Below are 25352 nucleotides of genomic sequence, written 5' to 3' on the forward strand. Positions count from 1 at the left end.
ATGATTGAAATGTGATGTAAACAGAGATATAAAGCTTTATATTTTTCCTTTGACCACTAATCATTTGGTTGAAAAAAATAAAAAATACTGTTAATGTTTTTGCTTTACCACCAATTACCTGATAAAACAAATTAAATATTGATTGGGCATAATGAACACTAAGATTACTTTTTTAGTGTACTGAGTAATATAATGTGCTAGATTAGAAATTCAAATACCTGTTTAGTTAAGTTTTCCAATAAGAAGTCTATTATTGTTACAATTTTTACCACATTTTCACCACAGCAAGAGCTACCACCTGGACCTGTGACCAGAGGAGACTGAGGGAGACATTTTTGCATTTGAGACAGAGGATAGGGCTGGCCGATATGACTCATCAATAAGATCTGGATATTTTTAGGGCATGCCATAATTTACATATCAATGTATCATCTTCTCTAAAATAACATATCGTGAATTCTCAAATCATGGTTCGGGTTAAACGGAGGTCAGACACAGGCTGAAATCATGGAGTATCTCTGCTGGGCCAATGGACACTATCATCCATCACAGTGGCTGACAGTCATCGACGACTAAGCCCTTTACGATCGTAACGTACCATCACCTCTACCATTATCATGCCAGTTTGGTAGGCATTGTTCCAGGTTTTTTAACCTTGGAGGCAGGATTGAGCCCTGGATGGATGATCCAACAGTTTATCAGTGATGGCTGACAGTCATTGACCACTGGCCCTGTAAAATCATGATTTAAAAGCCTTCTGTATTTGAGGCAATAATGTGTCCTCTCAGAGTTGCTGTATGGCAGGACTTGTTGGCAAAGTTTTTGTCATGGGGAAGCGAATATAAAAATAAGCTGTTGCTGCTAGTCATTGCACTAACATTATGTCTACATATCCTGTTTATTATTTTCTTATTAAACCTTCCCAGTCAGGCAAACCTAAGGTGCTCAGTTACATTGGTATCAGCAGTGTTTCTTTTCCATGGGCTGCTGTTACTGTGCTTCTTTCAATCATGTTGTTGATATCTGTGCTATTATTTCCTTAGCTTAGCTTCTTTAGTATAATTAGCTGGGCGACTTTGTTTCAAGCTTCAGAGGCATATGGTGGATAACAATGATGGAATCATACATTGTGATGTTTTTTGTTGTGGACATTGTCAGATGCCAAATAGGCAGACATTGCTGAAACCTCTTGTCAGAGGAAACCACTGTCCCAACACATTTTGAAAACTTCTCCTGTGTCATAAAAGAGTGAACCACAGAGGGTGGGGGTGGTTGGTTGAGTCTGTGTGATTTGAAAAGCTTGTGCACTTTTATAGTTTATATGTAGGCATGTGTTTTGAGAAGCTAACTGGTTCATCCAGAGGAATCTCTGTGGTTCCAGTGTTTCTCTGCAGACACGCAGAGTCTGAGAGCAGCTGTCCATGGTTGGTTAGCGCTGATGACTAGCTTTTACTACCGCTACACTGAGCAGAGGTGTGTTATTATGTACACAGCCACAAGACCACACCCCCTACAAAGTTCACTTTGTTTCACCATCTTCATATTATAGGTATTTATCTCACATAGTCACAAACAGATATGTCACCTCATCGTTATGCATCCTGTAAACAGTTGTTTGCAGGAGGCATAGGTTCCTTCACTCTCTTCCAACAAAAAATGCTCACACCAGATGAAGAGCTTTACTACACAAGGTGGTGGAAACACTACTTATTTGTCCACAAGGGTCAATTATAACAATAATAATAATAATAATAATAATAATAATAATAATAATAATAATAATCTAAACAATGCAGACAATTTTCTGTGCACTTTTGTCATCACCACTTGTGCTTGTGCCTCATATTCTAGACCTCCTGCAGCATGGATGAAAGTAACCCATTCAAGTACTCTGCTCCTACATCATGGCTCCACCCCTTGTTAGGTGAAAACAAGCACTCTGGTTTGACAGGCAGTGCAAATTTCAAGGTCGTTGCCAGATTAAATTCATAAAATAAGAAAACCCTATAATTTATTTTGCTATTAGGAGCCAAATCCTCTGACCAGTCAAGTGAGCAATTATGCTATGTCTTTGCTGATCAACAATCAGTGTTGTTACATAGAAAAAATAAAAGAAATAGGGGTCCTTTAAGTGTGCCTCCATCAAAGTGGACAAACCTGACATACACCTACCGTATTGAAGCTTCAGGAGATGTATTTCTGTGACATCTGTCACTTCTTTATATCATTAAGACACTTTATTTTGCTATTTTGGTGCTGTTGAACCAGACCCCATTCTAAAAGCAGGTGCTTTATAGTAGCGCCACATTTTTTCACACTTAAACCTTTAGTTCCACCATCTGATTCAATTTTATCTACAGACACAATCGGCACACATCATTTACCCAGTACTCTGTAAAGTCTGCCTCCAGTCATGTTTTAAACAATATAAAATGCTCTGCAAGAAGCAATAAATTGTTTCAGATATATATATATAAATATATATATATATATATACATATATATATATATACATATATATATATATATATATATATATATATATATATATATATATATATATATATATATATATATATATATATATACATATATATATATTATTTTATTTTTTATTTTTTTGCAAAATAAATGGTTTATTTATAGTTCTACATCTTGCATTCATTTAGTATTCAAGGTTTAATGAATATGAAAGAACATTTTTTGGATAAGAATCCCTTAAATTTGTTTTTGTTCCAGGATTTTTTATAGTGGGACATTTTACAGTGTAAAATAAACTTTAAGTGTATACTTCAAACATATCTTTGATCTGTACTGCATATTTTTGTATCAGCTGATATAAGCATTATGACCATTTAAAATCAGCTGATAACATTGTCCATGGTAGTCACATCATATTTTATCAGTCTGACACACATTCTTCTTTGTAATCCTGTAAAAACATGCATCATTACTACACAAGATCAACTGTTCCCTACTAAGCAGGATATGGCTATGGGCTAAATCAGTGGAAAGAATTAATATTATGGGACATAACGCCAAAAAAACAACAATTTCTACATATGTCTTAAGTAGAAATGCACTGCATCGTTGCTCCTCTGTCGCAACTACTAAGCAGCCCAATATAAGCCAGAGCCACTCCCACCAGCAAGCACGGCTGACATTTGTAACAATGACTTGACACATTTGTGTCAGAGTAATAAACTGTGGGTTAAAACCTCCATCCAACATTTAATGTTCAGAACCACACTGCCAAATAGGACTGCACTCAGCTCTTTCAAGCTTCTTCCAAACCTCAGACGGGCAGAGAATAACACTACAGCAGCATTCAGAGACATTCAGTGAGGACGTGTGAAGACATGGCTTCCTGCTCGGTGGACACTAACCAGCCCTCCCAGTCACACAGGACACTGGCTGCCTGTCACAGCTGACACGTGACTAATTTTAGCCAGTTATTTGACCTTGGGTGCCCAGGCATCCTCATAACCAGCAGCAACCACCCGTCCAACACCGCCCACCCCAACACCCGGCCCCCCACCCCACAGCCAGGGTTCACTTCTGCTGCTACTACAGCACGTAATGTCACCTACCCACAAACCACACCGCAGACGTTGACACACACCAGGTTCTGCTTTCACACCCCATGTGTCATGTTAACATGCTGTTGTCCTCACTGGAGGTGTGTCTGTGTGTGTGCAACATTAACGCAATAACTCAGCATTTGCTAGACTTGGTCTTAAGATATTGTTTTTCATTGTATATTACCACATTACACCTGAAGCTACAGCGGTGTATATCGTTTCCAGAAAATGAAAGATGCTTGAAAGATTAGATATTTTTTGTAAAAATATCTAATTATGATAATATAATATAATATATATAATAATATAATATAATAATAAGATAAAAATTTGTAGTTATAATGTAAAAATGTTTTACATTATAACTACACATTTTTATGTTATTATAAGAAGTAAATCTATCCTGTTACATCAAGAAACTCTTCTTATTATAACTATATACTATTTGTCTTGTTACAGAGCAAAATGTTTTATGTTATAATGTGATAACTTTTTGTTAAAATGTTAAATTTTTCACTTATAACATGATAGCTAATGTTGTTATATCATGTTATAACAATATTAGCTAGCCTTAACTTTACATAATTGTTATGATATAACATTATAGCCCAAATATAACATGACATGTATTATGTTAGAACAGTAAATTATAACATTAAACTTTTCTTACATTGTTATGGCATGCAAGTTTATGTTATAACATCATCATATATAAACTTTTACATCATAGTCTAATGTTATTACTTATATTGTTATTACAACATACAAACTTATCACATTATAACAAGGAATTTTTCTTGTTATAACAATGAACTATTTATCTTGCTATAACATTTTGTGTTATAACAAGATAACCTACATTGTTATAATGTGATGATAATGTGATCTGTTGATAACGTCACACTATAACAAAAAAAATTACCATGTTATAACATCAAATTCTTACATAAACAGTATATTAATATTATATAAAAAAGTATATTGTTAAAAAAAGAACAGTTTCTTGTTAAAATGTATTAAATGAAACTTAACATATTATAACAAGTAGTAAATCGTTATAATAAGAAATGTTCCTTGTTATAACATGATAAGTTTGTATGTTGTAATAAAATGAAAAACATCTTGTTATGACAGTAAACTTTTCATGCTGTAACATCATACTGATCCATCTTTCTTTTTCTGGCGTGGCAGCAATACACCTCAGTAAGAGGCTAGATTCACTTTCTTGTTAAAGGATCAGTGTGTGGGATTTAGTAGCATCTAGTGGTGAGATTGCAGATTACAAACATATTGCCCCTTCCAAGCGTGTTCAATAAACTACAGTGGCAAGGACACTCGCAAAAGGTTGTATCTAGAGCCAGTGATTGATTTGTTCATTGTGGGCTACTGTAGAAACCTAACAGCATCCATGGGAAAGGACACACCCCCTCTGTAGATATAAAGGGCTCCTTCTAATGAAAACACATTCTTTGAATTGAGACACAATTATGATTATTATATTCCATTTCTGCTAGAGCTCGGCAATATGGCTTATAAATAATATCTCAATGAGCTGTTCTGTGATATTTAACATAGATCTTGATATAAACATTTTCTCTTAACTAGCATACTGTAATTTCAATAATACTGTAGAGAGGACTATTGTTGCTTTCACAAAATATGAACACAATGAGATTTTTGATCAATAATTATCAGTAATGTTGATATTAGGGATGTAACAATACACAGATCTGGATCAATATATCAATATTCAACAATTCAATATATGATTGATGTAAAGTGAAAATATCTATCTATATCGCCGTCTTTAAGTTGCTTTTGTTTTTGCAAATGTCTGGAAGAGTTCAATCATAAAACTGTCAATTCATAATTTAGTTGCTATTCATGAGTTGACATAATGGACAGATGATATTACACGATCTCAGTCACAGACCCCTCAATTGTTTCAAATCAAAATCACATCTACTTTGTGATATTGGCAAATATTGTATAGTTGTCAAAAGAATCGATATAATATTATCATGATGAAAATTGTGATTTTTTTAGTTTTAGGTTTTATTTAGGATATTTCTTTGTTTTTAGGCTAGTTTTATGCTCATTTGTTAAGTTTACTGGCTGATTACTTTTTTTAAATTAGTATATATAACTTGTAAATACACATTTTATTTTATACTATTACTTACTAATTGTTAATAAGTTACCTACTTTTATAACTTTAATGGAGCTTCCCAGCAGAAGTATTTCACACAATTACACTTGTATAACCAGTGTGACAATAAACATCTTGAAAATATTGCCCAGATGCAATTTCTGCGATATCTGCAAATAATTCTCTGAATCTTACACACTGCACCTGTAACAGGAAGGGAAGAGGTGACCCAGTTACATAGCATGGTAAAAATGTTAATTAATTACTGTGATTACAAATTTGGTTTATTAAAAAAAAAAAAAATGCAAAAAAATTTAGATTTTTATTTAAAAAAAAAACCAGAAACTGCAGAAGTTACAAATGGCTTGCAGAAGTTTCCTGTTATGAAAGAATAGCCTACAGAGAGGAAATAAATATCTCAATAGTTCCATTTTGTTGTGATAAACAGCAGCAGAAGTTGATTTAGCCGCAGTAACAGACAGCAATGACTTAGCAGTGGCCACATGTAAATGAAAAATGTGACCCACTAAACTGGAACTGAATTCCAGTCTCAATGTTGTGCTAATATTTTGTCATATTTGTCTATTAGTTTTGTGTCCTGGTCTGACACAATGCAAGTTACAGTTAGAGCGATTTGTTTCAAACTGTCTGTATGGTTAAAACAACATGTTTAAAGCAGATAGCAGGAATCAATGCAGCCTCGTTTCCGTCCCAGCAGCAGCAGCGGGTAAATATCATTTCCATATGGCCGCTCAGAGCAGCGCGGCGGGCGGACTGACGCTGCTGTTAGCTCGGTATGCGCGAAGTGGAGTTTGCAGCTTTTTAACGTGAGTAAACAGACGGAGGACGGTGAGGCGTTTAATGTCACACAAACACACATGTCAACAGAGCTGGCTCGTCACATGCACTAACACTGCGTGGTGTTTATACGCAGCAAATACGGCTCGGACATAACAGTTTCTAATGAAGCTTCATGTCTTACCTGAAGACGAGTCAGTAATGTCCTGCTGAAGACACTTTCTACAAGTTACATTGGTCCGTGTTGTTGAGCAACTCCTCACGCCGACAGACAGACAGACAGACAGACCCCCTCCCCCGAGTCTCTCTCTCTCTCTCTCTCTCTCTCTCTCACACACACACACACTCTCTCTCTCTCTCTCTCTCTCTCTCTCTCTCTCTCTCTCTCTCTCTCTCTCTCTCTAACTCTCTCTCGCTCTGTGTGTGTGTGTGTGTGTGTGTGTGTGTGTGTGTGTGTGTGTGTGTGGTTTGTGCTGCCACGCAGGCTGCTCCACAGAGTATGCTGGCAACTTAGTGAATGAGAGGAGAGATACTTCAAAGTCTATAAGCAGTGTAGTAAAGCTGTGCAGAGGTTGTGACAGTGTTTGTTGAAAAGTAGGTCAAACGTCACAGCTCCCACTCTCTCACTCCCTCAGCCCCCCCACCCTGCCTCCCTGCCTGTGGGATGTGGGATGTGGCCATTGTTTGATGATATATGATATGAGAGTATTTACACACGTGACCCAAAGTATAAGAGAAGCATCTGAGTCTGATCTCACTGGAGATTCTTCTGCTTTTTGTGTTCATCAGATGTAGAAAGTAACCCACTGTTTCCTCTTGTCAGTGCCAGAGCAAAGTTTTTAGGAATACTAGGCTCATGTGCCCAAATACTACTCCCCCGACTAACACAAAGTAGTTTCAGGTACAGCACTGCAATGGAACTTTTGCCACATGTGACATTACTGGGATGGGGGGGTGTCGCAAAAGTGCCCTCTTGGATGCCCCTATGGTAGATATATCACTGCAACAGCAGGGGCGGAAGAAATAAAACGGGTGCAAGCTGTTTACAGTCGGGACTCCAGCACACCAAAACTCTTTATTGCAATTTGTTCACTCAAAAGAGCACTTTATCACATTGCCTTGCACAGTGGGCAACTCTGGAGGGCATTTGATATGACGTTGTTGCAATGTAATGTTAATGCCACATGCAATGTCCCAACATTGAATGATACTGCAACGTTTTAGTAAGGGTTTCAGTATAATATTGCAGTAACATTGCCATAACGTAATGTTTTAAGAGTAATGTTGCATTATTGTTTGAATAATGTAACTTTAATTGTAATGCTGGAGTAACGTTGCTGCAATGTAATGTTTGAGGTATAATGTTGCAGGAACATTGTTTCAAAGTTTTAGTTGTACTGTTGCATCAGTATTGCTGTAATGTAACTTTAAGTGTAATGTTGCAGAAACATCACTGCAATGTTACGTTTTAAGTGTAATGTTGCAGGAACATTGTTGCAGCGTTTTAAGTGTCATGTTGCCATAACATTGCTGCAACATGTTTCAGTGTAATGCTGCATTAAAGATGCTGCAGAAGAAAATTTGAAGTCATAATGCCATAATGTTGCTGCAATGTAATGTTTTAAGTAAGGTTAATGTTGCAGCAAGATCATAAATTAACAAACATCCCAAGTCTCAAAAAATTATATTCATTTAGATATCTTTCTACTTTAATTCATTTAACTTTTCTAGTCTCTTGTAACATTTTTTATTCCTTTAAATGTCCAGTGTTGGCAGAATATAACATATGTTATCATATGTTTTCATTAGTGTATAATAGATGTTTTTCACAACAGTCATTTTGACATGAAATAGTGTCAACACAGGTGTTACCAATGATACTAATTAAGTTCCAGTCAGCTCACTGAAAAGGCTCTGCTGCACTAACTGGAACAAGAACTTAATAAGAACCATTGGTAACGCCTGGCTTTACCCTACTATTTCACATTAGTATGGCTGGTGTGAGGTCTATAACCCAAAAATACAGATCATTGTGTTTAATATCATTTATAAAGTATGTATTAGTATTAGAAACTGTTTTTGCTGTACTTATGGGTTTTCAAAGACACCTTACAAAAGGCAGACCCGTCCATGAGCTAATACTACTTAGAAGGCCTTGTTCTGGAAAAGTTTATATTGATAGATAAATAGCTGTGCAGGTAAGGGGGGAAATGTTTAAACCCTCTTTTATTTTTCTGTGAACTGTCCCTTTAAAAATTAAATATTAGCAGAAAATATTTTCTTCTACCACTTAACTCTGGTCTAATTTAAAAATTAATCAGCCATAAAAGCCTGAATAAACGTGCGCACATATAACTGCTATAGGCTTTAGGTAAAGTAAATAACGGAAACTCTACCAAATCAGCCAATATTTGTCAGATATGTTTTATCACGGGACCCAGTCGACGTCAACAAAATGCATTATGGAAGATGTAGTTTATAGCACTAGCTTTCTCCATGTTACAGACTTACATGTCCTCTACAATAGAAATACAAGTCCCAGAAATCAGCGCGCGTGATGTACGCGTTGTGACAGCGGACCATGGCGCTGTGTAGCTCTGTGTGACAGGTTAGCATCTGAAAAACAGCTCGGAACGGACGCGTCTGCGCACTGATATCCGCTGCAGACAGCCGCGACGGCCTGACGAACGAGGATGGGGTCCCGAATCAAGTAAGAATGTTTGTCTGCTGCTTTAACCGAGCCTGTTAGCAGGCTGCTGCTCTGTTAGCTCTCATACAGTGAGTCATTGGGAAGATAGAGTAGAACACAGCCAGGCCCTGACTTGTTGCGACACACACAGGCTAAAAACACTGGTGCTGTTCCACTTACTGGAGCAGAAAAACACAGCAGTTTAACTGTGTATCATGGTTTGAGCTCTACCAGTCACTGACAAGCTGATAGAACATGTTAGTCTGAAGTTTAGGGGGCAAACAGAGATGAGTATCAGAGAGTCAGGGTCATGTTAGTGTGTGTGCAGCTAGTGTAAACATAACGGTGTCAGTGTCTGAACAAACAGGATGCTGGGCTTTCCTGTAGCATAGTGTCACTCCGCCAGCATAATGTGTAGGACTACGACTGATCTGTTATTGAGTTTTAAGTAAATAATGGATTTTAGTCTGTTGTTTTGATGGTGTATTTGAAAGAGCTAGTCTAATCTTAATTGCAAATAATAATTGTAGGAGAATTAGTGTCACATCTGCACCATCGCCATAATGCTGAATATTATACAATAAAGATTGGTCATTTAGCAGCAGAGGGACAGTAAAACTAAACAAGCAATTTGACAGAACTGACAAGTTGATGTAAGTAAATTAGTAATTACTCATTTCTACTCACCGCAGACAGTGACAGAGTTTAAAGGGGCATACTCACTCTAAAATTGAAAATACATATTTTCCCTCTTACTTGTAGCGGTGTTTATCAGTGTAGATGATGCTGAACTGTAGAGATGTCTGCCTTCTCTCCAGTATAAATCATACATACACACACACACACACACACACACACACACACACTCACATACACACACACACACATACATTCGAAAAATTCTTAACAGTGTGTCTTTCCAAAAATCTTGACCTGGTTACTCAAGATAATCCACAGTCCTTGTCAGTTTCATGTAGGAACTACTTTCTTTCTAGGAGAAAGAAAGTAGTTCCAGTAGATTCTAATGCAGAAAGAAATTAGGTGTTGTATGAAACTGCTGTTTAGTCCCATTATATTGTAGAGAAGGCAGGCATCTCCAAAACTCTGCAACCCACACCAAAAAATCTACATGGATGAATTGCATTACAGGCCAGGGGAACAATATGTATTTTTGATTTTGGGGTGAACTGACCCTTTAAGAATCAGTATGTCAGGTGGCTGATTATGGAGTCCTTTCTGTGTGAAAGGATCCTGACCTTGTGTGGAGGATGTGTTGATCATTAAAGCGTGTTTCATCAAACCTATTTAGGTGCTGGTCAGATAAACCAAAGGCTTGCATTCTTAAGTATCAACATGCAAATTATTGGATTAAAGGGACTGTTCACTCCAAAATCAGTGGATTTTGGAGATATCAGCTGTAGAGATGTCTGCTTTCTCTCCAAGATAATGGGACCAGATGATACTCTGCTTGTGCTGCTCGCGAGCACCAAAAAATAACATACTGGATAAATAACACTGCAGATAAGACGAAAAATATGTATTTATGACTTTGGGGTGAACTGTCCCTTTAGGCTTTGGTAAATAAGGAGATTTTCAGTCCTATGTTTTTTGATAATGTATTGGTGGAGAATGACTTAATGATAACTGTTAAAATAGTAGAAAAACAGTTGTCACATCTGTACCATCACAGTAATACTGAATATGATGCAGTAAAGATTCTTTGTGAACTGCACTTCTTCATTCAGCAGCAGAGGAACTGTACAAGTAAACATGCACTTTGATAGAACTGACAGTTGAGGAAATCCTTATCAGTCATTTCTACACACTGCAGACAGTGACATGTTTTAAGGATCAGCACGTCAGCAGGCTGATTGTGGAACATCTGCTTTTTCCTGTCATTGCCCAACTTTTTTGTTGAATGATATATGTCTTGTTTTGTTCACAACCCAAATATATTCAGTTTATTGTTATAAAGGAGCAAAGACACCAGAAAATATTCACATTTAAGAAGCTGAAATCAGAGAATGTTTACTTTTTTTCTTTAAAAAATTCCTCAAACCAGTGAAAAGATTGTCAAAATAGTTGACAGAAAACATTAATTTTAAAATGATTTCATGGATTTTAAAATGATTTTATTGCTCCTACAGAGTCTATGATCTTGACTGTGTCCATAGCAGCGGTGTACACTTCATAGCAACAGTCACTTATACGTGGTGCATTCAAATGGGGCAGTGCTCACCGTGTTTACAAGATGAGCCCATTTGAATGCCCTTCTCATGTTGTGTTTACGACATTGTGAACTGGAAGTTTTCTGTTTGCTCCAAGTTCAGGTTTTTCTGTTCATGACTTCCGTGTTATAATTAGTTCCCATGTTCAGCAGCAGCAACATCACAACAGTCTGTTGAATAGAAATAACAGACATTACAGTGCTGTAACTGACCAGCCAGAATGTAGCATGAGTGTTTAACAAAGCCATGTAATAAGTCCTTTTAAGTAGGGTTGTTTTAATACTGATACCAGTATCAGAAAATGCCCCTCATATTACCAAAAATGTGGTATTGGTGAGTCCATGCACCGCTCCAATACATGTCATTTATTCATTTATTAATCCTGAAATGGGATCCTGTTACTTCCAAGCTGCATCCCATACACCCTTCACCCCCTTTACTGTTTTTTTTATGGCAACAACAACAACATTCATAAAGGGTTACAGCTCTTAAAAATGCACTGTGTCTGATCAGCACGCTGTAATAGGTGATGCTGAAGTTCAAATATTGTAATCATATCGAGAAGGAAAAAATGGTGTCGGAATTTCTCCAATTTTAAGGCCATTTTATGTCACTGTTCTAATGATAATATAGCAAAATAACGCAGGTACAGCCTTTGAATGAGCAGTGGACCTTTAACTCTGAAGAATATTCAAACGGTGGAATTAGAATGTGAAAAAAGAAATGAAATATCTTTAGCCTTTCTCATTCAGCTTAGACCCAAAATGTTCCCACACTGGAGTTGTAAACCTAGTCCATTCAGACTTACTCTTCTAAGCTCTGTCAGGACAAAGAGCAACCAGATATGACAGCAAATTGTGTCTTAGCATACTTTTTACTGTTCATCTGGTTTGTAAGTGCTGTGAATAAACACTTAGGCTCTGCACCCAAGTCCTGTAATGATAGAGAAAACCCTGCTGTGTATTCAAGCAAGTTCATGCAAGCCGATGTTTTAGTCTTAAACATCAACATGTAAATTATTGGATTAATCTGAGATGTCGTCAGCTCAGAGGAAATGTCACCTTGAATAAAGTTAGCCTCTGTTGACTCAGGATTTTTTAAGTCAACTGCTACCATGGTGACAGAGGTCAGATCCTCAGTGTGTTTCTGGGAACTTTACCAATACAAGGAACAGCTTACATTCTGTAATTAGATACAGGGGGGTTTGAAGGCTGAACCTGATATTTTTTAGGCTAAATAGTTTTAAATTTGACTGTTTTTTTAATGAGGAAAAACAATAGATAGATCGATCACTGTTTCCCAAAGCCTATGGTGATGTCCTCAAATGTCTTGTTTTGTCCACAACCCAAATAAATTCAGTTTCCTGTCAGAGAGGAGTAAAGAAACCAGAAAATAATCACATTTAGGGGAGGCTGGAATTAGAGAATTTGGATATTTTTTAATTAAAAGATGACCCAGAATGATGAATCAATTTATCCTGTCACAGTCTTCTGAAATCTGAAAAATAGGTCCAAACATACTGGATGTACATCCCTGTGATCCAGTGTGTTTGGACCTATTTTTCAAGTCTTTCCTATAACGATATTATTTTCATTATTGATTACTCTTTAGGTCAGTTTCTAGATGAATCGATTAGTTGTCCATTAGTCCATAAAATGGTGAAAAATATTGAACACTGTTCCCCAAAGTCCAAGATGACGTCCTGAAAATTCTTGTTTTGTCCACAACCTAAAGAAAATGGAAAATATTCACATTTAAGAAGCTGAAATCAGAGACCATTTTTCTTAAAAAATGACTCAAACCTATGAATTGATTATCAGAATAGTTGACGATTAATTTAATAATCAAATAATAATCGATTCATCAATTAATCATTGTAGCTCTATATTATTGTATTATCTATATTGATATTTTTATACACTGACCTCATATGTCTAAAGTCCTCTCTACAGCCCTTACCATAAATATTCCACTTTCATTGTTTTAGTGCAGCTCAGCTTATTATTATCATATTATTATTATTAGATAAGTAAATTAGAGGTCACTCAGCAGAGTGCAGATCTCCACAGGAAACTCAAAAAAGAATATTTGGATGTAACCTCTTTGACTCACCAACATTTTGATTAGTAACAGTAATTTAGTTATTTTTTTCTCAGTAACTGTCATGGATTACATTTATTTTGTAATTTAATTGCATGTAACTAGGTACTCCCCAACACTACTTGGTAGGCAAGCCTTGTTTTTACAGTAGCAGTTGTTGATGACCTGTGGCCCCTACAGCTAGTTAAGAGGAGTGAGGAGTCAGCAGTCTGTATAGGTTTTATTTAGGTTTTTCAAGGTTTTTCAGAAATTGTGAAGCGCGGCAACCACAAGTCCTTGAGCATACGGTCAAAAAAAACCTGCCTGGAGGAGATAATACTTGGTTGAATCATTATTGAAATGTTTCTCAGCCTCCATTCCACAGTCAGATAGAAGCCAGTAGTGTTTCAGTGATAGACAGCTCAGCCCACAGCAGTTTTCCTCTGAACGCAGCAGCTTCATCTGCTTCACTACACCTTCTATCTGATAGCAGGTGTAGATAGTTTGTCCTGCAGCTGTGTGTGTTGAGCAGCAGCTGAGCGGAGCTGTGGTGCTGAAAGGACAGAGACAGGCCTGACAGGTACAAATACACCTACAGTACAGACGCAAGTACAGATACCTCAAATAGCTATAATCAATAGAGCAGAACTGCAACGATTAATAGAGTGTTAATCAATTATTAAATTAATCACCAACTATTTTGATCATTTATTAATCTGTTTTTTTAAGAAAAGAACATCAAAACTCATTTCAGCTTCTTGTGAATATTTTCTGGTTTCTTTACTCCTCTCTGACAGCAAACTGAATATCTTTGAGTTATGGACAAAAAAAGACATGATGATGTTATCTGGGACTTTGAGTAACACTGATCAACATTTTTCAACAACTCTTAATCAATTAATTGAGAAAATAATCGACAGACTAATCAGCAATGAAAATAATCTTAGCAGCCCTGGTACACACATGCATGCATGATGAATTGATTAGGCGTGTCCCGATCCAATATTGATATCGGATATCGGTCCAATATCAGCCAAAAAACAAGTATCGGATTTTATCAGACTCCATCTAAAATCTCTGATATAAGCGCTCTGATAAGCAGTCCATTTTCTGCTCCAGCACTTCTATCAATCGGTGACTCTGGTTGCTGACTATTGTTCTCTGTTTGAGTAACATCACTTGATCAAGCCTTTTCTAACATTCCACACTACAAAATAAGTAATAAAAGTATGTATGATTCGTGCTGATATCATATCGGATCGATATCAGTATCTGCCAATACTCAAGGCTGCAATATCGGTATTGAATCGGAAGTGAAAAAGTTGTATCGGGACATCCCTAGAATTGATTATAATCTGCATCATTCATCTGTTGCATAATGATGAGGTTAATATTACTATTGCTACTACATATTACTACATATTAGCGTCTCATTTTATAACCCTGTGTTGTGAAATGATCAATAAATTAACCTTGTACCTTGGACCTTGTATTACTCTGCTCTCAGTGAGCACCTGTAGTTGTTTGAAACCCTGATGCACTCATGTTCTTCTGACTGACATTTGAAATATTGCACTGAAAGATAAAGGAGAGCTACAACTTAAGTTAACTGGCTACTGATTGGTCCAAAGACAGCTGCATCCCGTGTTGGGATTAAATTTGATTGGTTTATATTCGGACACCTGGTGGGTATTCCGTCAAGGCTGATAAATAAGTCTGCGCCTAAATGAAAAGGTCTGGTTTGAATTAACTTCAACTTCCACTCAAGCCTTAAGCAGTTTCTCTAAGTTAATTTAGCCTGGTGTGGTCAGCGCTAACTCAAGCCAGGCTAAAACAAGCTACATTGTGAGCCTGCATGGAGAACAGAAGCAGTCCAGAACAGCTAATTGTAGAATAGAGAATAAGATGTCACAAAAAAGAAGAGAAATTGACAGAGATTTGAAAAAAGGCCAATGCTGCTACTATTAACAAAATGAAGGAGATGACTAGCAAAAAAAAAAACACAGACAGAGCAAATGCCAAGATAATGTGATTCCAGTGTGTGTTGCTCTGTCCTATTAGCTCACTTGGTAGAGCATCCACCCTTCTTTTCTGGTCTATCTTCAGCTGTACTTTGTAGCGAAATGGCAAAAATCCATTAAACTCATTTTAGAGAAGATATACAAGCTTACTTAATGTTCTTATGTCTTGAACAAATTGAGTGAATGAACGAATAATTTCACATGTTTTTATGAAACTATTAATGTTAAGCTTTTAAATAAAAGGCTGAAAATTAATACATTCTTTGAAACTAAAGAAAACACATAAATTCATGCTTGGTCATATAGATAAAGGAATAAATTTGTGTTTCTGTACAGACAGAAGTGATGTGAGCTCAAAAAGACACTTGAGTAAACTGTCTTTAACACACAGCTAAATGAAGCTTGACAGTTAACCTGCCACAGAGCAGGCTAGTTCAGTGGCATCAGTTACCATGGTTACAGAGCAGGGATTCATTTAAGCCACAGTCATGGAACAGATCGCTGACTTAAATTAGCTAGACTTATCAATATAAGCCAGGCTTTTCCTTTATCCATGATGATGGAATACCCCTCTGAGATATGATTAGTGGGAATGATCATTTTTGCATCACAATTTTAATTTTCAGGGGGAAAAAACTATTAAAATCATGATGATGTGACATTTGTTGGTGTCTGTATCAAAAAACGTGTTTTCTTTCACCATGAGAACATGATTTTTAGGCCAGGACATTGTGCTTCATTATTTCATACACATTTTTCTTTTTTAAAAATGTGCAATTTGGTTCTGGTTCTGTGATTTGGGTATTGCACTTGACCATATTGCAAATAATTGTGCACCCCTATGAAAAATTACACATCAAATTCATGACAAATTGAACCCTAGTCCATCATAGTAAATATTTCAAGAGATTTACAGTTGCATTGTTTGTTTAGAAGATCAAAATGAAAGTCTGAGATAGGTAGAAGATTCCACCACATGATAAATATTCTTACTTTGCCCACAGTTATTTATATATTCCCCCCTCTGTTCCAGGGAGAGCCCTGAGTCCACTTTTGAGGTGTATCTGGAGGTGTCCCATCCAGGCACACACAGCTCCGGTAAGTGTCTCTTCATCTCCACCATAAATAATATATATAATAATATATAAGACTTATTATTTGTTCATCCATTTATATATTTTAAAGGGACTACAACTAGCATTTTGTTACATAACCCTGTGTTGTAGAATGATAAATAAATGAACCTTGTACCTTTCACCAGAGTTTATGATTTGCATTGGCATATCTCAGCAGCTTCTACACTTCAGTAGTCATTTAACAATTCTCTCTGTCTGACCGCTGCCTCAGGGTCTTCATGCAAGTCACTATCATGGTCTATTGCATCCAACAGTGTGGAATAAACTAATTCTTTTGATAATATTATAAACACCAAAGTCTTCTTCTAATATGAACTGAAAGAGCTGAATTTGTTCTATTTTTGACTGCTGATTTCTGACAGCAGGACTTGACAGTCTGCCAAGTGAAATTCTTTCTTCTACTCTTTATCAATTCCCAAATGCTCCGTTTTGTTTAGGGTATTTTTAAAAATATTTTCGGGGCTTTTTATTCCCTCAGTTCTCAGGACAGCTGAAGATATGACAGGAAACGGGGGAGAGAGAGTGGGGGAAAGACATGCCGCAAAGGGCCGTAGGCGGGAGTCCAACCCACAGCTGCTGTAGCCTCGGTACATGGGGTGAAAACTCTACCGACTGAGCCACCAGGCCACCCACAAATTCTCAGTTTTATATGTTCAGGATACAAAGAAAAATCATTTGAAAAATTCAGCACATTCAACATTTCCACAAATTTCAGTCTTGATGGCCTGAAACTGTGTGAACGAGAGGCCGACATGCAGAGGAAAACATGCCTTAGGCCTTAGATGGTGATTATTCATCTGATTAATCTGTTCATTCTACATCATGATCATGATCTAACCCATTGCTTCCTAACCTGAGGTCCAGGACACCAGACATCACTGGGGGATTTGTACATGTTAACTAAAATAACAATTTATACAAATGTCCTTATACAAAACTATTTAAAAAGATACATTTCTTTGTCCTCAATAATAAAATAGTAGGCAACTTTGTAGACTACTGAGTTGACCACAACTCTGTGACCCCACCAGCTCTGTGATAATGAACCATTATTATTCTTTTGGGAAGGATGAGTGGGTATAAGCTACTCTGCTGAGCTTCATTGTCAGAGTGCTGAGAAAAGTTGAGGCCAGCTCCACTTTGATTTGTAGCATGTCAATCAAGACACACAGCGACGGTCATCAATTTCTGGCTTCTTGTCGCTGGCTTCCAGTGAAAGTGGCCTGTAGCCTGACACTGTGTTGTCTGTACCATTAGGCTTCCACAGTGTACTTTTCAGACCAGTCACAGAGATCACTGCATCTAATGTCCTCTTACTTCTGTTTCCAAATTTCACATAACCTCAACTTGTGGACCAGCACCACCTGGACATAGTAGTAATGAAGCCAAGTAGATGGCTAGGCTGATTGGATGAATTACTTCACATGACTCTTCTTGGGAGACATATTTTAATATATTATCTTTTGGCTTCTGTTTACAACTTCAGATTAAACTCAGGCTATATTTATGAAAACCTGTGTTTATCTTTAGTGCAGTATTGTGTTTTAATGGTGCAAATGAAGAAATTCTTGGCTATTTCTTGTCTGATTATAGACTACAGGGCTTTTGATTAATCTCATGATGTACACCTCCTCATGAACGGATGGCATTCATCAGGCTGAAACAAGGGATTCTACACAAATTTTGTGCAGCTCAGAGAATTTGGTGACTCTGACTTTGAGCAGGTGCCTGAGCAAATGAAAAAATGATTTGATGAAACATACATTTTTTTGTACTTTAATTTTACCTTTTTTTTATGAGAAATATTGGATAGTTTGATCTCTTCGGACCTCAGACAAGTATCCACATGAAACATTTGAAGCAGTTGAGGGGGAAAAAATACCCCCGTAGCAGAGTGGCTCACAACTAGACAGACTGACAAAGGGTCAAAAGAAGACAGTGGTTCATCATAACAGACAGAAAGGTTGGAAACTGATAACTGGTGGTTGGTTGGTGGTTGTGAAATGTTGATGTGTCTCGTTTCTCTGAGGTTTTTTTTAATCTGTAGTGTGTGACTAATTTCCTGGGTACTGAGGAGAGCTTGTCGGCTGTGTTTCTAAGAATTTCTTCCTGTTGGAGTCTTGTGCTTCTCATCACTTCCTGTTCAGTTTTTAACATGTTGTATCCATCTCTGTCTGAGATGCACATGTCTTCTGTCTAACTTCTACTGCTTTTTTTAAAATGTAGTTTCACAGAACACCATTTAGGTCATTTTACACAGAACTGAAGAAATAACTATTCATTATTATTATTATTATTATTGTTGTTGTTGTTGTTGTTGTTGTTGTTGTTGTTGTTGTTGTTGTTGTTGTTGTTGTTATTGTTGTTATTATTATATCAGTGATAGAATTAAGTAATGAAAATTATGCACAAGAGTCTTGAGTTTTTTCCAAGTCCACAAGCATAGTACATATAAAATATTCTACATCTCTCAAAGCATTAGGATTGCAATCAAAACAAGTTATGCTGTGTAGAGGTGATATCTAGGCTAACGTTTCAGCAAAAATATCCTGCAGCCCTTTTTCATATTAACATACTTGTTGTCAATGATGCAACAGTGTGACACTCAGCATATTGCAGTGATGCCTTCAGAGTCCACCTGCTGGAGACAGCGTGCAACCACAAACAGAGCTGACTGTTCTTTTTGTTTTAATGTGTAATCTCTTACAGAAATGACTGTAGAAATCAATTAATCCAGTTTTATGTATCCATATTTCTCTATGCATTATAAAAAGTAAACATATATTATATATTTTTTCTTAAACGTGCCTGGATAGCTGTGTATTTTGACTCATCATCTTAAGTCAAAATGAATCTGCTTCTTCATGGTCATTTCATGTGTGTTCACGTCTAACAGGGCCGGAGGTGCGGCGGCAGTACCCTGTTGACTTCACAGACCAGGTTTGAAAATTTACTGTACTTCCTCTTGCTTTTCTCCACGTCTCACCCTCCTCATGGCTGTTCATTGGTTTGTTTTCTGTCCATTTGTAACACTTTCCTCCATAGTACTTTCTTTTTTCTTGTTTTCATGTTGTACACAGAGTGAGTGTTGTACATGCATGTACCACTGCTGTGTATTAGATGTCATTATTCTTTGCTTATTTTATCTATGCATGCTTCGCTCTTTCTGTCCTTCCTTCATAGATTAATTCCTTCACATGACATCCTTCCCATCAGCCCCGTTTTTTTATTTGTACTTATTGATGATAATGCTTCTGTCGTATATTGTACTTTTTCTGTGTCCCACAGGAAACTCTTCAGACTGTGCCCAAGTTCTGCTTCCCTTTCACCATGGACAGGTACACACACAGACACACACAAACATTTTTCATTACACTTCATACATAATACTGTGATTTGTGCTCTGCATCCCTTCATCCCTCTCCTTCCTCTCTGTGTGCCCTCTGACCCTTTCTCTCCCTCTGCAGTCAGTCAGTGAACCAGGTTGGCCAGAACTTCACATTCGTGTTGACTGACATTGAGAGCAAACAGAGATTTGGCTTCTGTCGCCTCTCCTCAGGTGCCCACACCTGCTACTGTATTCTCAGGTCAGTCTGTGTGTGTGTGTGTGTTTGTGTGTGTGTGTGTGTGTGTGTGCAAACAGTGTTTGCCTCCATATAGTATTAAAGCCATGGTTTGTATTTGAAGAGTAGTTGTATGAGGCATTTCTCCATAGTCAGTGTATTACCTACAGTAGATGGAGATCAACACGCCCCCAGTTTGGAGAAGCAGCGGGAGTACTGGTTTAGGAAGCTAAACAATATACTGCTGTGGATACTTTGTTTGTTGCACTTTATTTTACAATACACTAATAAGAGGGTAATAGAGGGTAATTAGAGACAAATTACAACAGAACTGTACTGTACACTAAACTTATTGTAATACTTTGGGCAAATCATGTGATTTGGTCAAAGACGTAGGCAGAGGTAGTCTTGGCTTCTCTGCCAATTGTATAGAACCAGCCAAAGAAGTTTGTGTCCCAAGTAGCAGATATGTGATTTAATTTTAGTTTACAGTACAGTATTGTTGCAATGTGTCAGTAGTTACCGTCTAATAAAGTCTAATGATGGTCTAATAATTGAAAATAATACACTTTAATTTATAGTACAGATCTGTAATGTGTACCCAGTTACTCTCTAATAAAGTCTAATAATTGTCTAAGAATGGGAAATAATAGACTTTAGTTTACAGTTTAGTTCTGTTGTAATGTTTCCATAATTATCCTCTAATAAAGTCTAATATTTCTAGTTTTTGTCTAATTTTAAAAGTATTATGTCTTACTCATGTACCGTCAGGTGTGTGGTGTCTAATTAGGGTATGTTGCTGTTTTAATCGGTTAGTTAGTTTGTTTACTAAGAAATATTGATTCTAGTTTTTGTCTAATTTTATAGAAAGTACAGCTTGTTACATCTTATTATTTTACTGTAAAATAAAGTGCAACCACAATATCAATATCAGTTGAAGTATATACTATATTTAGAATGTTTTTGCCAATTTACCTTTCTGTCAGACAGCCTTTTCCAACAGGAAGCAGCTGTTGTATAAGCCAGATATAATTCTCACCAACTTACCAGATTCCATTGTCAAATTCAGTCATTTTACCTCAGAGAACACAGGAGTTGCTGGTCTACCACTCTCTTAGTTTGTGTTATTGTGTGACTTTGATGAATCCAAATGAACCAACCCTTCAATATATCAAACCACCACACTTTAAATAATATTAACTATCCCTTTAAGATGCAGTGTTAGCCCCAAACTCTGTAACTGACAAACAGTGTAAAGCTCAGCTTTGTAAAAATACACCCCCTTTTTTTGATTTCCCAGCTACCTGCCCTGGTTTGAAGTTTTCTACAAGCTGCTTAATATCCTCGCAGATTACACCATCAAAGGCCAGGTGAGTCATGGACAGGTGACTCATTTTACTGGAACCTGCTGTTGTATCAGATTTCTTGACTTCTGTCAGGAATTTGTTGCCTAATTTCTTCCCTGAAAGTCTGACTGTGTGACAGTTCTCATGACTGTTTTGCTTGTCAACTCCAGTGTTTTTTTTGTCCTGTACAGATTTGTCCTGTTGGAGACAAAGTAGAAATATAGTAACAGGAACAAACTGCTGGTCTATAATACTGAGCAATGAGTTTTCATTTAAACTCTTCAGATGTATCTGTAGTCGACTGCAGCAGCATGTGAATGTGTCCTGTTTACAACAAGCTGTACGCCTGAGAGATCATAAACTGACACAGCAGTATAATCACTCACACTGCTGTGTGGTGGTGACACAACAGAGAGTTTTAATAGAAATATGAAGGCTCATTTTCTTGTAAAGTTTTTCAGTAATTATTCTCTGCAGACTGATCATGTATTTTATGGATTCTGTATCTTCTGAATGTTTCAGGAAAGTCAGTGGCAGGAGCTGCTGGTGTCACTACATACGCTCCCCATCCCTGAGCCTGGAGTCCCTGTTCATCTCGGTGTGGTGAGTCTGACTTCTGTTCCAGGATGACTGGCTGGTGGTGCCTCTGAAAGGCAGGGAAGGAACTCTGGCTGCAGTGTTTTCCGTAAAGCTTTCCAGACCTCTGAAATTATGAAGGACACTGTACTTGACACTAGTTTGTAGCTAGCTGCTACAGCTTGTTGACTTCCTCCTGAAGCTAAAACTTGAAGGCCAGTCTCTGATTAATGTCTATAGGCATGCTGTGTGTACACTGATGTGAGATGAAAGTTTGTAGACAACGAATCAAATCATCAAATCTACTTGCTGACATCTGAAAATATCTGAAATGCATTTCCTCGTCCATGTCTCTCAGTAGCTGGACAAGCACAGTAAATTCCCCCTCCTGCACTGCTTTCAATAAAAGTAACACTTCAACGTCTGTTAGCTCCAACTCCAACAAGATACACTCTGTTTCAGTCAACATTGTTACAAGTAAATGAAAAAGGAAGACGCTCACGGCAGTGCCATGGAGATCCCACTGCCAACTAGCGTTTTAGCAGACACAGACACACCAGCACACAAGTATAAATGCTCAAAACCAGGTAGGCCACATGCCACTCGAGCCTACGTACTATAAATCAGCCTTTAACCTCATCACATCCAAACTGGAAACACTAAAAGTTTCTGTTTTATACTGAGGAAAGCACTGCCACTCAGAAATATTTTCAAGCATAAACTACAGGATTACTATGCTCCATCCCCATACATGTCTCTCTCATAGGAGTAAAGGGAAAATGACTTAACTGTGTATTCTCTTTGCATTGCCTTTTATCCCCTCACCACACTGTGATGGATTGCAGCTCTAACTGATCCTGTTGTTTTCTGCAGCATTCCTTCTTCACCGTGCCTGACACAGGGGAACTCCCCAGCATACCTGAGAATGTGAGTGTTGTCATTTCTCTCATCTCAGTCAAACTTCTGAACTTGTTGGATTTGCATCTCTGAGCAGATCAAGAGAATTAGAATCTATGGACTTGTGTCTGAGTGACAGGATAGAAAACAGTTCAGAACGGCCAGAATGTTCAGTATTTCAAAAAATATACCTTACCCATTCTTGAGAATTGGGACAAATCAGAAAGTTATCAATACTGACTCTCCAATTCCATTTTTTTGAAAATGTATTCTTTAAGGATTTATATATATGAGATATGTGTAATTTATAAAATATTTTGATTTAGTTTCAATTTTTTTTTCTTTTTTTAAACTTGCTCTGTGTCAGAAAACAGCTTTGTCCCAGACAAGAATTCACAGTAATAATGTAATAATATTAAATAATTTAAAAACAATGTCTGCCGATAACATAGTTGTAAAACAAAAAAAAAAAAAAAAGGCAAGAATACTGCTCAAGCACTGGTAAACATTCTAGTTTTAGACAAATTCTTTACATAATATTTCTATCAGATGTGTCTCAACCATAACATGTCGACTCTGTAGTCCTTCTAAATCAAATATAAGTAAGAATTATAGTTTAAAAATTTGTATTTTGATTAACATTAAGAGAACTCTGAGACACTTAAAGAAATAAAATGGCTGCTCACTACGACTAAATTCAACATTTTCTCAGCTCTGTTAGACGTCAACTCCATCACATTTTTCAACTGATGGAGTTGACATCTACATTTAATAAAAAATATAATCACTAGAAGGTTGGCCTGTAACACGGTTTAAAAGCCAAGAGTTTAATCTTTTAAAACACATTTTGTAGCATAATTGAAGAATAAAAATCAAATCAAATCCCCCTCAAAATACAGTTTTGTCCCAGTTCTCAAGAATGAATGAGCTGCTCATCAGTTCAGAGTGCAGGTTTAGCTTTAGGCTCCAGCAGTCAGGTCAGGGTCCTGGTTTAATGTGGTACAAAGTACTATAAGGTGGTGATACTGTTAGACACAACCTGGTTTAGAAGAATGCTCATTTTAAGGCCAGACAGTTGACACTGTTACACTGTTACAAATGTTCATCAGGCTCTATGACACATAATGGAGGAGTATGAATGGATGTGAATGAGGTCAAATAGAGCAGAGTTCATGTCTTCATCCTGCAGAGGAGGTTGTATAAAGGATTTTGTTACAGATACTGTAGAAGAGATGTATGAAAAACCTGTTTGAACACAGAAATATTTAGATTTTTCCCATCTGCTTTTCACAAACATATATATGAGCCCATTCCCTCAATCAAAAAACAAACAAACAAAAAAAAAAAGCGATAAATGGAAATAATGAGATATAAAGTCATGATTTCAGCTTATTAGGTCTTTTTCAGCACTTGGTCAATTAAAATACCTGCTGTATACTTAATGTGCAATATTGAATTGTATTATTGAACCAGACTTGCTATCATATTGAATCATGGTGTGTAACTTCACGACTAACTCTCTTGTTTTTCTCTTATTGTGTTTGACCCCTGCAGAGAAACCTAACAGAGTACTTTGTAGCAGTAGATGTCAATAACATGCTTCATCTGTACGCTAGTATGCTTTATGAACGTCGAATCCTCATCTGCTGTAGCAAACTAAGCACTGTAAGTAGAGTCCAACCTCTTTCTTCTTCTCCTCTACTGCTCTGTTTTAAAGCAGCTCTGTTAGAATCTATAGTAAGACAGCAGCATTTACCCTGTGACCTCTCTGAAAACAGTTTAGAAATGAATGTTATTTTTAAGGTGTCATTTTGAGACTTAAGAATTAAATGTTCTAATTCAGATGTGTTTTTTCTCTGACCTTAAATGTACAAATATGGAAGTAAAACCCTGAGTTGGAAATTGCCTAGCAACCGACCTGGATATTAATAAACCAATATCAGTGAAGGATTTGAACATGAAATGATTTTTGTATGACCACACCTATCCACAGATCTCTGTCCAACATCAAACCAAAACAGCTTTAAATTTAAGCAGCTTATTTAGACAAAAGCTTGGCTGCACAGTGGTATTCACATTATTCTTTGTTCCATTTCCTGTTTGGCTCTTAACTTCCTTTTCTACTGCTGGCTACAGTAAATTCCAGCGCTGGAACCAAGTTATTGTTTGGCAAGTCATATGTAGTTTGATTGGGTGCTGACTGATTGGTTCAAACAAAGTAGATCTGGGAAATTACGTGTCGACTTGTTGACAATGAATAGTGTTAACGTGAGCTGATTCAGGAAATGA

At 37.0% G+C, this 25352-nt stretch overlaps 2 protein-coding genes across 4 annotated transcripts in view; one reads left to right on the top strand and one right to left on the bottom strand.

Moving 5' to 3' along the window:
* Positions 1-6852, bottom strand: part of nek6 (NIMA-related kinase 6) — a 38325-nt gene extending 31473 nt beyond the window's left edge. The window contains exon 1 of the mRNA XM_084745854.1: positions 6713-6852. The gene's annotated coding sequence lies outside the window, so the exon portion shown is untranslated. The remainder of the gene's footprint in view (positions 1-6712) is intronic.
* A 2251-nt stretch (positions 6853-9103) lies between these two features.
* Positions 9104-25352, top strand: part of dennd1a (DENN/MADD domain containing 1A) — a 29574-nt gene continuing 13325 nt past the window's right edge. For 2 of the 3 annotated variants that reach the window (XM_084746083.1, XM_084746085.1), the window contains exons 1-9: positions 9104-9238; positions 16579-16643; positions 19578-19621; positions 19970-20019; positions 20149-20268; positions 21545-21614; positions 22113-22193; positions 23040-23093; positions 24618-24728. In XM_084746083.1, coding sequence (XP_084602209.1) covers positions 9222-9238; positions 16579-16643; positions 19578-19621; positions 19970-20019; positions 20149-20268; positions 21545-21614; positions 22113-22193; positions 23040-23093; positions 24618-24728 — 612 coding nt within the window. In that variant the 5' untranslated portion in view covers positions 9104-9221. The remainder of the gene's footprint in view (positions 9239-16578; positions 16644-19577; positions 19622-19969; positions 20020-20148; positions 20269-21544; positions 21615-22112; positions 22194-23039; positions 23094-24617; positions 24729-25352) is intronic. The other variant, XM_084746084.1, reaches the window with a different exon arrangement.

This window comes from Lutjanus erythropterus, chromosome 20 (assembly GCF_056507025.1).
Source record: "Lutjanus erythropterus isolate fLutEry1 chromosome 20, fLutEry1.hap2, whole genome shotgun sequence".
Lineage (NCBI taxonomy): Eukaryota > Metazoa > Chordata > Actinopteri > Lutjaniformes > Lutjanidae > Lutjanus > Lutjanus erythropterus.